Below are 14796 nucleotides of genomic sequence, written 5' to 3' on the forward strand. Positions count from 1 at the left end.
TCCCCGGGACACACACCTTCGGACCATAAGACGCACCCTCGTTTTCCCCCCACTTTTGGGGGGAAAAAAGTGCTTCTTATGGTCCGAAAAATACGGTAAATAAGATATGAGCACAAGCTTTCATGAACCTGAGATCATTAATTATTCAGACGCCTTGTGCCTGACTTCAGACTAACACGGCTAACTACTTCTCTCTGTTTATCAAGGTATCCAATGTACATTATACATTTATCTGCTTTGGGTGTAAAAATTTGGCATCTGAAAAACTGACATAATAAATAGAAGAATTCAGGAAGGAGTAGCTCTGAGATTTAAATGGCTTCTAGATGCAGATATTCCTGTACTTGACTCAGTTTTGCGTACTAGTTTGAGATTAGGAAACAATCTTACTATAAAAAAATGGATAAAATTTGCATTGGCTCAGCACTGAATTGATTGACATTATAATTACCCTATTCTAAGATGTTTATGAATTTCTTTTGTGCTAAGGCAAGAAATGTAATTTGTGAGGGACTTGACTATTGTTTGTTGTGTTTTTTGTCTATCTGATTCCACAACCAGCTGGTCATAAGAAAAATGGTGACAGACTGTACTTTCCTAAGAGTCCATATGACTCTGCTAGTTTTCCTACATGTCAGGGTTTTCATGCATGGGGAAATGAAGATTGATTGATTGATTTAAGCTAATGAGGAAAAGAGATTGGAACTGTCAATCCAGGCCACAGTCTGAATATAGCTGCAGTGCACCTTGTGTGTTAATTCTTTTTCCTCCCCCACATAGGAAACACAAGGCACAAATAAGATTAGTTGCTGCTTAACAGTATCAGGTCAGCCTGCCCTCCTTACAGGACTGTTTAAATCCAGACAATGTCAGTTGATTTCAGTGGATTTACCTTGTGTAAATGAGAGTAGTTTCTGCCCATACATCATATAATTAAAAATAACCAAAACCCCCAAACCTGAATACGGGGCCAAAACCTGTGTAGCCCTTTCTATTTTAGCAAAAGTGGAAGTGATACAGGCAGTCGCATCTTCCATGAGTTTGTTTCCATAGTTGAATTTGCAGTGATTGCAAAGAACAACAGTAGTTGATTTAAAAAAAAAAAAATGAAACAGTGCAGCATTTTCTTTTTCCCCATCTCAATACATTCTGGATTATGCAAAACATTTCATCTCTGCACACTGACAGCTGCTCATCTACCAGGTATTGTGCTTTTTCATGATAGCAGTTCAAAAGAACTCTAAGCAAGCTGCTGTTTCTCATGCATCACTGAACTGCTTCTCACCTGAGGCTTTTTTGTTATCATTACAACAGTTAATTGGGATAGAGGATTTCTGGTGCTTTATGTGCCCAGAGTGCATTTTTATTGCTATCTTTATGGATAAATTCTTTGGCATGAGAAGCTATGTGTTGCCAGACAATTCTGAGCTGTGGATAAACTCTTCTGAATTGGTGGCTTTACTCATTAGCATAGTAACAGAAACAAAATCATGGTTGAACTTCCTAGACTGTGTTAGTTTAGCAGTGAATTGACATAATTGCTTTTATTCTGAGCCGTTTATTAGCTGCTTTTTTTATAAGGTCCGGAAATACCTGCTGTTAATGAAGGACGTTAATGTTGTTTACTACCTTTTGTACAGCTGAGATTTTTATACCATGAACTCCAGGGTGATCTGTTCTCTCCCATATCTCTGCAGTTATTCCAATATTGCATTGACTCTACTCTCTAATAAAACTTTAGAACATTTTGTACACAGATTAAACCTGGTAATCACTTCTGCCATCTGCAGGCCATGTTTTGCTATCCCTAATTAGGTTAAGTATTTCCATGCATGTTAATGACCCTTCTCAAGGAATGTGGTTGTGTTTTTAACATAAGTCTGGAAGAATCTGACCTTAATAATATAGATCCTGACAGTGCTGTTGCCCCAGCAGAAATCAGAAATGATGCTACTGAAGTTAGTGCATTAAGCTGTTGCTCTAATGGTAGGTTAAAGGAATTACTGGGTGAAATGTTATGGCCTATGTAGTGGAGGGCATCGGACTAGATTATCACAATGACCCCTTCTGGCCTTAAAGTCTGTCTGCATTATGTCAATGTAAAGCGGGGCTACTATTTGAATTCATTGAGCTCAGAACTGAAGTAATCTCTGTGTACTGGTTTCCTATAAAAATTCTGCGCGCAAAGGATGTCATAACTAAATCTGGCTAAGACTGCACAGAACTGTCAAAGGAAATGCTCCAAGTACTTGCCTGTTAGAGCAGAAAAAAACCCATTCATTTCGTGGGGCTGGATGAGTTTGACACCCCTGCTTTAGATATCCCTCTTCATATACATTCTCTAAACAATCCACCCCTGCAACTGGGAGAGACAGGATACTGGGGTAGATGGAAAATTGTTTTGACCTAGTAAGGTACTTACGTTTTCATGCACTTATCAGAACCTGTAGTGAGGCTTGACACCTCTCTGCCTTCTATCTGCAGTCAGCAGTCCCCACAGATCATCTTGCTGAATCACTAAAACCCTAGCATACCATTTGAAGCCTATTGCATTTGTCCCTGCATTGGCTTATAATTGATTTCAGGGTCTTTCTTTCCTGTGGTTATTTGTCTATCACTGTTTCTCAGTGTGATGTTTCTTGAGGATAGGTGTGTAAGTATATTGTGGAAGTTAAGTGGAGAGAGTCCCTTGAGCTTTGTCAAAGTTGTGAAGCACTTTTTGAACAAAGGGAAAATATCTGCATTAATGTCTCTGTCCAGCTCTTCCTGAAGTCGGTGCAGAGACGCTTTCAGTACAAATTAAGACTTGCTGGAAAGAAGAGTGTTCTCGCTCACAGTTGGGAGCCTAGCTGCTTCCTTCAGTGTTACTGCACGTTGCTTCTCTCACTCTGCGTAATATATGTGGAAGCATAGATGACTTTGAGAGCTGTGTTGTGGCATATAGCAAAGTATTGGGGTTTTTTTGTACTTGCCTCCTTCAGGCTTCAAGGTACACTGTTGACTGGCGGTATATGCAAAGACTGACTGTCAGAGATTTATTTGAAAATTGCATATTTCCCTCAGAAGTTTGTATTTAGTGTCATTTGTACAGGCACCTCTGAAAGTACTTCCGCCTTTCTGATAAAACATATCCCAGTAGATAGTTTTTTCTTTGTTTAAATTGTCAACTCTTCCGGGCAGTTTTCCATCTGTTTTGTTTGGGGTTGAACATATAGTAATTTGGTTGTAATAGAATTCTGTTGTATATACAGTGTTATCGCAGACCTGAATGTGTTCTCATCTTTTCAGGAAAAGTGCTGGTGTTCCTGGACAGTCACTGCGAGGTGAATGAGATGTGGTTGCAACCTTTGCTGACTCCAATCAGAGAAGATCGCAAGACAGTGGTGTGCCCTGTGATTGACATAATCAGCGCCGATACACTTACCTACAGTTCTTCTCCAGTTGTGCGTGGAGGGTTTAACTGGGGCCTGCACTTTAAATGGGATCTTGTTCCTTTGTCAGAACTAGAAGGACCCGAGGGAGCTACTGCTCCAATCAAGTAAGATTTGCATTACTTGTGAAGGAATCTATTGGTTACAAGTGACTTTTTGTGATAAAGAAAGAACATTTCTTAAGCATTATGGAGTAAATGTGGATATGCATCTTTAAAAGCAGACCTTAAATTACAAAGTATCTGTCTTGTTCATTTTTACAGAATTACCTTGGAAAAGATTAAACTTAAGAATCTTAACAGAGAAAGCCCTCTTTAACCAATATGTCTGCCCTGTAATGGCAAGAAAAACACATTTTTAGGGAATGATTGATTATACACTATCGTATTTGCCATGTTATTCCACAAACATGATTTCTTACAAGTTATTGTAGATATGCACTATGCAACAATTTTACATTTTATTGGTGTGTCTTGCTTCATTGGTGTGTGTGTGGTGTGTGTATATGTGTGTGTACGTGCCACGTCTTAATGCACATGGATTAATGATGGTGGTATTGATTTTTCACTTTCACAATGACACTCATCTGTATATCGCTATGGCATCTTTCTCCAGGATGGCCTTGACTAGTTGATAATAAACTGCTAGCTTTAGGAAATTCCTCCTGGTAAAAGAAGACAAATGCCATAGCTGATAACAGAAAAACTATTATAGCAGTTCTCCAAAAATCTTTTCTGTCCCATTTTCATTTTAGTCTGTCCAGATTTTCAGACTTTTTTTCCCCCCTCCTGGACTGTTGTTTATGTGAATTTTCTATTTCAACGTTTGTGGATATGAAAGCTACCTCAAAATATTAGCCATAGCCTCATGCTTTGTGGCAAATATCTGAAATAATTAATACTGTCCGTCAACTCTGAATTGGACCAATGATCACCTGGAGTGCTTGAAAGGAGTATTCTTCAAAGCCAAAAACTAAGTTAAACTGAGCACACTAGGACTTGGAGCACCTTCTTGGATCTTTCAATCAGTGGGTCTCTGGTGACCTATATGAAATTTGGCAATATCTGTTTAGTCCCTATTTTAGATCAGTAACCAGACCATTAACTGGCTACCCTATTAGAAACTGTATCGTAGCAGAGGGTATATTAACTAGGTTTGGAGAAAGAGAGGGTCATTCTTTTGAGGAGAGGCCTCCAGTGACAAAGTTAAAGTTGTCGGAGCAGTATGGAGAGTCTGATACTGTTGCTTGTTTTCTTGTTGGAGGTCCTTAGTTTCTCAGGTTCATAAATGAGCACCATTTGCTGGCATCAAGACTTCATAAAATGAAAGCACTTAAATCTTCTGAAAGTAATTCATGTATTTATTGCGGTATGTGGTGCTTTGTTGGTTTTTCTTCCAGATGGAGCTTGAAACCTTGGCTATGTTGTCTTTTTCCTCTGTTCTTGGAATAGAATTAAAATATTTTAAGTTGACTTGAGCAGCTCCAGTGCTGTGGTTTGAAGACTATGCAACATTATTTCCACATCTTCCTGTCATAAGATTTCATCTAAGGGAGCCAGGAAACATCTCGTATTACTACTTTAGAGATGGATTGCTGAGCCAATCTATTTAGAAAAATACCATGTTGGTGGCTTCTTAAATCTGGCAGAGAAGTAATGTAGAAAACTTAACTTTTACTCCATTTTAGAAACCTTTGTTAAAGATGATCTGTAATATGCTTGAAGAGGCAGTCTTCTCTCTTGGCAAAGCCACTGTTGACTTTTGAGGGAGTTTGGCCCATCAAATGTCTCTGTGACTGGAGAAGAACGCAAATAACGTTAATCGAGTTCCACCATCCAAGATGACTAAACTTCCTTAGTTTGGATCTGACATTTTTTTTGAAAGGCTCTCATATTGCTTAAATAATATTCTAAAGGGCTCTTGAAGCTCCCCGAGCATAGTTTTTTTTATCTAACAGAAAGATTTTTGCTTTCAATTCATCCGTCTCCAGCATGCAGCACGTTTGATTATGCAGGTCTCCAAATTAGCAAGGATTCTCTCAAGGTAGATGGTAAACAGTGAAAACCTGGAGTAGTTAGTTAGTAATGCGAGACCAAACAAGGGAACCCAAACCCAGGGCTGGTCAAGACATGACAGTTTTGTTGCATTTTTTCACTTGACTAGGATTGGATGATGAGCATTTCTGATGTATTTGCAAGGTTATTTCTTTTTGTATTTAGTTTATTAGGGCAGCAGTACCCAAGGTTTCCTGATTATAAGCAAGATTTTCTAGGTGATGCAGGAGAACTTCAGTTTATAGAATGGAAATTAATGTACAGATTTTTTTAAAACTATAAAAGATGGTGACATACCAGAGTCTCTTCATTTAAAGGCTTTACTACATAGAAGAGGACTAGGGAACCCCTATGAAGATCAAATAACTATAGAAGAGTTATAATAAGCTAATAAGTTAATGGTGGTATATCTGTAGTTCTGGATTTGGAGTCAGTTTGAGATGAAAGAAAAACTCTTTAAGTCCTGTTAGATTTACTAATTGAAGCTTGGTCTTGGTTTTACATAGATGAGATGATGGTCTTGTCTGATACAAATGATACTGAAAAATGCCACTAAGTATAGTGTACCCTGGAATTTACTATTTTTCCTAGTTAGGGCAACCTCAGAATAAATTAGTTCTGCATTTGAAAAGGTACATAGGAACCTTTGTATGTGTGCATGTGTCTTTACGGATATACAATTGATAATTGCATATATACCTTCTGGATTAAGAGCATAATTAATCAGTTGAAGCAGAAAGATGTAGCTACTCTGTATTGGTGCTAAAGAGGCAGAAATTCAACTTGAAGACACGAAAGAGTAGGGTGATGAGTTTATTATCCGCATGTAGTCCCATTCTCAGCTGCTCTTGTATTGTCTAAGGCTTATGCTTTTTTTTTCAGATTCCAGTCATGGAAGATGAGCTGTATCTTCAGAAATTCAGGAGGGCAACCCCTGTGTTCCACTATAAAAAGACTGAGAAACTCCCAACTTAAACAGTTTTTCAGTGTAGCTTTCATGAGGGAGGGAGGAAGAGAGAGAGAATGAATAAAATAAAAACTATAAACATACATATTTATAATAATATTTAAATAATAATTTATAATACAATAAATTATAAATATTATATTATAATATAAATAAATGAAATGATACAACTGCTAAAGAATTGGTTCTCAAAAAAGTGTCCATTTTGAGAACAGATTTTTTAGCAGTTGTATTAAGTTTTTGTTTTTAATTCCAATAACCATGTTATGTTTATATACATCATGTAAGTAAGAATGATGTATTCTTTGCATATCTGCCTTTAACAGTGGATTAATTATCAATGGGGACCTTTTTTCTCTTCCAGATCACCTACCATGGCAGGAGGATTGTTTGCTATGGACAGAGAATACTTTAATGAGCTTGGACAGTATGACAGTGGCATGGATATTTGGGGAGGTGAAAATCTGGAGATATCATTTCGGGTAATACTGCCTTTTATGTTTATAGTGGGTACTCTTCTTCTTTCTTTCCTTTTCTCTAGGAAGAGATTCATTAGCACTGGAATAGCTATTGAATGTATTGAAACTGTGTTAGATTTTTGCCCGGTAAGAGGACACTTTCAGTATATTGAATATTTTTAGTATTGTTAAAAGTAATTAGAAGATGATTTGTAAGTGGAAGATCAGAGGGAGTTTTTCCTAATATCTGACAGCTCTTTTGTTCATTTTAGAGCTTTTCTTTGAGGCTTTTCATGCTGCATAAGAAGTGACACTTCAGAATAATTTTAGAACTATAAAAATTGACAGAGGCAGATGTGGGCACATATAATACCTGTGATTATTTTTAACTCATTTTGTGAAATTCATTGGACTTAACACCGATAGTGAACCACTGAATATAAACAGATTTATTTACTTTGTATTTCTCTACACACAAAAGGATTTTATAAACCCAACAATATCTGTTCTAGACGATGGGTACAAAACCACTTCATGATTATGCAAAGATGTAAGCTCAGTGGGACTGGAGAGAGGGAAAATGGAACAGTCAGTAGGTTTTCCATAGTTATTTCACTAGCATTGCTATATTTTGTGTCCTTTTTATATGTGAAAATAAACTACATTTAAAGTTGTTTTTTTTGAGTAGTAGTTTCATTGTCGCAACATTGTTTTTTACAGTTCAGTAGGCCCATTGATTTGGCCATTAAGTGTATGGGCAAGTATCTGGCAGGGCTCATTAACAAAGTCATCAACTGGCAAATGTTTTTAACCTCTGCAAAGTTAGTAACAAATATACTTGAAAGAAACTCTTTCTGCAAATAGAGTCTTTCTATGGGCAAAGGAGGTAGGAAGCACATATGAGAAAGGGCATTGTAGGCTGGAAAGCAGTGACTTTGGAAAGACATTGGAAGTTATGATGACTCGCTTGCTAAATATGAGCTCCCAGTGCGATGCTGTGGCTATAGTCATTGGCAGTAGAACGGCAGTAAGGAGATAATAGTCTAGAGAGGCAGTACTGAGGCAATTACTGGAATACTACTCCCAATTGGGATGTCTGTACGTGACAAGAAACTGGACCCGAAAAGAGCTTATAGGGATGATTCCAGATCTGGTAACCCTGCTTTCCAGTGAGAGGCTTCAGAAACTCAGTCTGTTTATCTTATCTGAGAAAAAGGTAAAAGCCTACTTGACTGGAGTCTTGAAGTAGCTGATTAGGAAGATGATGTCTGAGAGGGGAGAGCTCTTTAGCCTAGCAGAAAAATCCAGTGGCTAGAAGCTGAAACTAGAAAAATTTCAGAGTCAAAGTAAGGGGACCATTAAAATAAGATTGGCTATCTTTCAAAGTCAGATGTAATTCAGTCAGGAGTTCTGGACATGATACAAGAATTACTGGCTTGTGGTTGATGTTATGTAGGAGATCTGACCAGATGATCATAATGGAGTTTTTTGGCCTGCAATCTAGTAATTTCACTGTCTAGAAAGAAGGTCAGGTAGAATAACCATGTTAACATTTAGTACCTTTTAGCTCTCTTTGGGAAGGCTGTTCAGGATGTGTGTATAACATGCATACAGCCCATGTGGGAAACTCATCAAACTACTACCACTTGTGAAGATTAACATAGTTTGTTTAATGGAAATTGCCTTGTTAAAGTGGAGAAGAATTGTAATTTGGGGACATTTTAAGTGTGTAGGAGTTTGGCTAATGATGACGTCCTTTTCTCCAGGTTATAATGTCAAGGGCACTACAACAGCAGTAGCGGAGGTGATAGTTAAGTTTACACAAGAACACCCGTTGTGTCAGCGAGCCTGTACTTGAAAGTTACACTAGGATTTCTGTGCTAGTTGAAGGAACTATTATAATTACACTAGTAAAAGTCCTTGTGTATAGATACAGATTTACCAGTAAAAAGATACCTTCTAACAGAGTACAGGCATACCTCGCTTTATTGCGCTTCGCAGATATTGCGTTTTTTACAAATTGAAGGTTTGTGGCAACCCTGCGTCGAGCAAGTCTATCGGCGCCATTTTTCCAATAGCATTTGCTCACTTCGCATTTTTTAGCAATAAAGAATTTTTTAATTAAGGTATGTACATTGTTTTTTTAGACATAATGCTATTGCACACTTAATAGACTACAGTGTAGTGTAAACATAACTTTTATATGCACTGGGAAACCAAAAAATTTGTGTGACTCGCTTTATTGCGATATTCGCTGTATTGCGGTGGTCTGGAACCGAACCCGCGATATCTCCGAGGTATGCCTGTAGTTATTCTCTTATCCAGGAAAAATCACATTTTTTCTGGAGTAGCTGTTCACATAGATGGTACGCTATTTTGACTGCATTTGTTCTTAAACCTTTTTAGTGCAGACAAAGCCTAACTTCTTTTTAGTCATTCATAACTTTCTAAAGCTTTCACCTTTTTGTCCTTAAGAGGTCCATTGCAGGGCTTTTGTCTGAAGATTAAATATTAAAAACTGAGGAAGAATGTTTTGGCCACTTTTAAGTAAAAAGAGAATGAAGAAAATATATCTTGTTTAAAAAACACACACGAACAACCAACCCCCTCCCAAAAATAACTTGCAGTTTTTTATTTTGAACAGCTTGGAAAATGGCTGGGAGCTGAGAGAGGTGATTGGACATGGAAATTGCCCTATTTTAAGAATAAAGCCCTGCCTGAGGAAACTGGTTTGGATTTAGCTTGTTTCAATGAGCTTTTGAAAACAGAGCAGTAGGAATGTACAATACAGCCCAGCTATCATCCCTTACAAAAACAAGCCTTTTATGGGCTATAAAATGATGTGTCTTGTGCTTCTGTGTGGACAGATCTGGATGTGTGGGGGCAGACTACTAATCATCCCTTGCTCCAGAGTGGGACACATTTTCCGTAAGAGGCGCCCATATGGCTCCCCGGGGGGGCAGGATACCATGGCACACAACTCTCTGCGTCTGGCACATGTGTGGATGGACGAATATAAGGTAAGAGGTGGCTAGGGATTGAAATGGGAATGGTCCACTGAAGTGTATGGGTACTTCCTTGGACCTCCAGCCTCTGTCCCCTAAACGTACCAGTCAGTTCCTATCGAACCATGAAGTGTTAGTGAGGATGACAAGACTGAAGAAGATCCCTTCAGTGCTTCAGACACTGCTCCAGGCCTCTGTTCCCTGCCAGCACTGCTGCAGGTGTCCTTTAGCTGGTGCCCTGTTAGTCAGGTCTGGTTTTTATTTTTTCCCAGGTAATAGTCTTACCCCTTGGGTCTCCTTGGGGGTGGTCAGATGGGAAATTGTACTGTGTTTGTGTGTGTTGAATCTACCTTCCAGGTTCTGATTCTGCTTTTGAGTCCAACCTTTCAGCAGGCTATTTTGCTTCTTGATGCCTCTGGTACAATTTTTCCCTTGACCCCTTAAGAGCTGTTTTGTGCTTGCCACTTGTGCTCTGCTATCTGCAGTTTATATCTGGGTTTACAGCACTGTGCATGGGTGCTTTGATCTGCCTCAACCTGGTTTACCTTGATGCTGTAGCAGCGTTAGATGCTTTTTAGCTTCATCCATTTCATCTCCTTTTTCCAGCATTTCAGCACTTTATCCTGTTTGGCACTTTGGAGTCCTTTCATCACCACTTTGGCTTATTATGTACAGTTAATGTTGGTTTTCCTGGAAGCTTTGGTTTGCTTCATGTTTTGTTCCCAGTTACACTATGCTGTTTGAAAGGCCTTTACATGCTGATTCTAACAAGGTTTTACCTTGGATCTGTACTTTGGCCTTGTGTTGGCTGTTGAGTCCTTCAGCTGTTTCTAATCTTGTTCTTGGAAACTAGCCACAGTTTCATTCTTTCATTATGGCAAACTTAGGGGTGAAAGATAGGTCTGGAAATATTTCCTTCTTTTTAAATATAATAAAAATGTTTAGTCCCAGGATTATATTGACTTTGTCACTGTAGGATGAATTCCCCAGAGGTATGAGTTATATAAATGACCTGTTTTCTTCTGTTTTGTAAAATACTTTGGCAGAGAGAAAGTGAAATAGTTACGTTTTGCATTTTATCTTTACGTTTGTGGACAAATACAATTTATACCTCTTCAGTGTGAGATGCAAATAAACAATGCAAAAGTAAAACACCATAGTTGCATCATTGAAGGAAAAAGGAAGAGTTAAATTACTTTACAACTTTTTAGGATGGAACAATAATACACAATTAGACATTTCATACAAAATGTTACCTAATGTATTCCCGTGTGAATGCACAATTACTCTATCCATGGTCTTTGTGTGAGACTTGCGTTAGTCGTTGTCGTCTTCCTTGTTTCTGGCACAGAAATATCAGTGATAACATCACTGCGCCTTACAGCACACTAAAATTTCAGGAATAGCAGCTACATAGTCTTCATTACAGTATCAGAGATGAGTCCCGAAAATGAAAATAAGGTCGCATCATTTTTGCCAGCAAATTCTACCCATCGTGTATAATATGGATCTATTCAACAAAGTGCCAGGGTTCTGGGCTCATTGAATATGCATTCTCTAAACTTGCTTTATTATTTTGCTTTATGTTACGTACAATCACAGTCTGGGATTTGAAAATCAACCGGGGAATTGTTCTCCATGTATCACCAGCAAATAAGGTTTTGCAAACCACATTATGCCAGTTGAGGAGTACATCAGTTCCTTTTGCATTTTTGGTGGGGGTATATGTGGTTGAACTGAGGGAATATCTGAGCCTGAATTGGAGTCTTTCCAATGCCATCACATACTACTTCACTTCGGGCACAACCAAAATGCAGCCTGTAGGATCTTCATTACGTGCGCTGAGGCTAGAGAAGGAATGAGCCCTGTTTAACTGAGAATTCAGATTAAAGGCATGATCCTGCAAGCGCAAGTGAAAACATTTAGTTGCATGCATAGTCCTATTGAAATCCATGAGAATAATTGTACAATTCAGGTATTCCATAACCATGTTCATTTGCAGGAAGATACCCTGGAAGAGGCTCATAGGGGGACTTTAGGTTCTTTCATAAATGTTTGGTATTACAATTATTGAAGCATGATAAGCATTGGAATTCCATAATTATATCTTTAGAGTCAGTTTTAAAAAGAACTAATACATTTGGTCAGTAGTGAAGTGGAACACTTGTGTAGTTTGCGTTATGTGCTGGAATAGGTGCTGTTAAAACTGAGTACCAGACAGATGATAGATGGTGCTGATCTGCTTTCTTCCCTGATTTCTGTTGATGTAGGAACAATATTTTGCCCTAAGACCTGAACTAAGAACCAGAAGCTATGGAAACATTACTGACCGTGTGGAGTTGAGGAAAAAATTGAACTGCAAGTCATTTAAGTGGTATTTAGATAACATCTACCCAGAGATGCAAGTGTCTGGGCCCCATGCCAAAGCTCAGCAACCGGTATTTATTAACAGAGCACAAAAACTACCAAAAATAATCAAACGTGGAAGGGTAAGATGATCAACTTCTTTAGAAACCCTGGGTTTCTTCCTTTTTATGCGGTTTTGAAACTTATTCTTAAAAAATGCACCCAGAATCAAGTAAAATGGGCTGTATTCATAGCAGTTGTGGGTGGTGACTGTATGTTGTACTAGCAAAGCTTAAAAAAAATCTAAAGTAACTAATATTTTTCTTGAAGTCCAGAGATGAAATGGAAAAGCTTTAAGGCTCCATAATGTGTTTCAGATCCTTTTTTAGGTGATTCAGTATTGAAGCAGTATCTTGTCCTATTGTGAAGGTGCTTAAGTATTGTTCAGGTGAGCTGCCCTCATGCTAACTTGAGCTCCTGAGAATAAATTTTGGAGAGAGAAGAAAGTCTGGAAATGTCATGCTTTGTTTGTTCAAAATTGGTGTACAATGTCATTAGCTTTTCTAACTTGATGCATTTATTGGGTAGTTTTCTACAAAAATGATCATTTAATTTTTGAGAGGGAAAGTGCCTCTTGCTCAACTACTAAGGGTTGAGGCAGAATAAGGAATTTTGCTTCTTGCTTTGTTTTACAAAGCAAGTCATAATATGTTTTGTGCTAGTGGGAGTTTTAGTTAGAATAGCCACCAGTGCTGAATAAAAATTTTGAAAATGTTGCATGGGTCATCTCCTAATAGGTAGACTTTCGTTTATTGCTTTTATCCAGATCCAGAAATAAGTAGAATTGCACCTCCCTTTACCAATGCTGAATTATTTTTAATAATGTAATTATGTTTAAACTTCCCCAGAAATAAAGAATAACTTCAGTTCCATAGACTATGTATGAGTATTGTCTGTGTGAAAGGGACCCAGAGGACATTCAAATAAATTCTTATTTTATGTGTGTACAGGAAGGAACCTCTTATTAATATTCATGAACTGATTCAGTAACCTTGTGCCTACCTCCTATCAGGACATAGCCTGCAATATTTAGTGGTACATCTTTACAAAACTATGAAACTTATTCGTAGAATCCCAGTTACTCAGGGTGATCCATGCTGGAGAACATCTATTTCTGTGCAAAACCAGTTGAAATAATATTTTACGCAGAAGGAGCTTTGGGACAGTCTACAATGTGTGTATTTTCATTTTTAGTTTAGAACTGAGTTGGGCCAATGTCCCTTTAAAAATCAAGGTCCTGGTTTGTTCCTTATCAACTGATTGAATTGGGAATCATAGGAAAAGAGGGTTGGAAGGGACCTCAGGAGGTTATCTAATCTAGCCCCTCCTCAAAGAGGATCATCCCAGCTAAGGCTTTGTCAAGCTGCATCTTAAACGCATCCAAGGATGGAGATCCCACCACCACTCTGGGTAGCCTGTTCCAGTGCTTTACTACCCTCCTAGTGAGAGTCTTTCCTAATATCTAACCTAAACTTCCCTTGCTGCAACTTGAGCCCATTGCTCCTTGTTCTGTCATCTGCTGCCATTGAGAACGGCCTAGATCCATCCTCTTTCAAACTCCCTTTCAGGTACAGGCAGTCCTCAGACTTACGACACAATTGGTTTTTGAAAACCACATAAGTAGCAATGTAGTAAGTCGGAACCAATTTTCCCCGTAGGAACAATGTTATCAATGGGGGATTGGTTCCTTTATGAAGATGGCCGCAGCTGTGTCCAGCTGGTAAGTCTGTGGAGGGGAGAGGTAAGGAGTGTGCAGATCAGTGACCCCCCAGTGAGAGAAGGATTGGAGCTGGGGCTGGGACATGGGCTGGGGCAAGCACTGCCTAGCTGGGGGAGGGGGTGGGGTGGCTCCTGCTGCTTCATGCTGCCAGTCCAGGAGGCCATGGGGGGGGGTGCAACCAGATCTGCATGGGGCGGGGGCTATGCCCTCCCACCGCTCGCTCAGCTGGGCTGGGGCAGGGGGACATGGGATGGAGCCTCTGCGCTGCCTCTGGATGAGCAGTGCGCAGTGGTCGGAGCTGCCCCGGCCTCCCTGCATCCCACTGCCCTGTCTGGGCCAGTGGCAGCAGGGCATATGAAGTGCATGTGTGCCCTGGATTGGGGCGAGGAGGGTGGCAGAGCGGGCACTGCAGCCATCCTAAAATTTGCCAATAGCCCCCCCTCCCCCAGATCTGGGGGCACAGAGCGTCCCCCCCCCCCCCGCTTGCCCAGCCGGGGTAGGCAGGGGTGAGGGATGGAGGCGTGGGGAGGTTGGAGCGGGTCCCGCCAATGCATGCCACTCATCCAGAGGCAGTGCAGCGGCTCCTTCCCATGCACTCCTGTCCCAGCCTGGCCCACCTGGGTGAGCAGCAGGAGGACATAGCCCCCACTCCCACCGACGCCCACCTGGAGCATAGCCTCAGCCCCACCCACCCTGTGCAGATCCAGTTGGACCCTGCCCCCCCCCCATGCTCTCCTGGACCAGCGGCGCACAGC

General features: G+C 39.8%; 1 protein-coding gene across 5 annotated transcripts in view; it reads left to right on the plus strand.

Annotated features, from left to right (window-relative positions):
- Positions 1–14796, plus strand: part of GALNT11 (polypeptide N-acetylgalactosaminyltransferase 11) — a 73169-nt gene that overhangs the window by 32361 nt on the left and 26012 nt on the right. For all 5 annotated transcript variants that reach the window (XM_019530386.1, XM_019530377.1, XM_019530403.1 and 2 more), the window contains exons 6-9: positions 3289–3538; positions 6817–6934; positions 9778–9930; positions 12186–12404. In XM_019530386.1, coding sequence (XP_019385931.1) covers positions 3289–3538; positions 6817–6934; positions 9778–9930; positions 12186–12404 — 740 coding nt within the window. The remainder of the gene's footprint in view (positions 1–3288; positions 3539–6816; positions 6935–9777; positions 9931–12185; positions 12405–14796) is intronic.

Source organism: Crocodylus porosus, unplaced genomic scaffold, assembly GCF_001723895.1.
Source record: "Crocodylus porosus isolate Cpor-Errol unplaced genomic scaffold, CroPor_comp1, whole genome shotgun sequence".
In the NCBI taxonomy this organism is placed as follows: Eukaryota; Metazoa; Chordata; order Crocodylia; family Crocodylidae; genus Crocodylus; species Crocodylus porosus.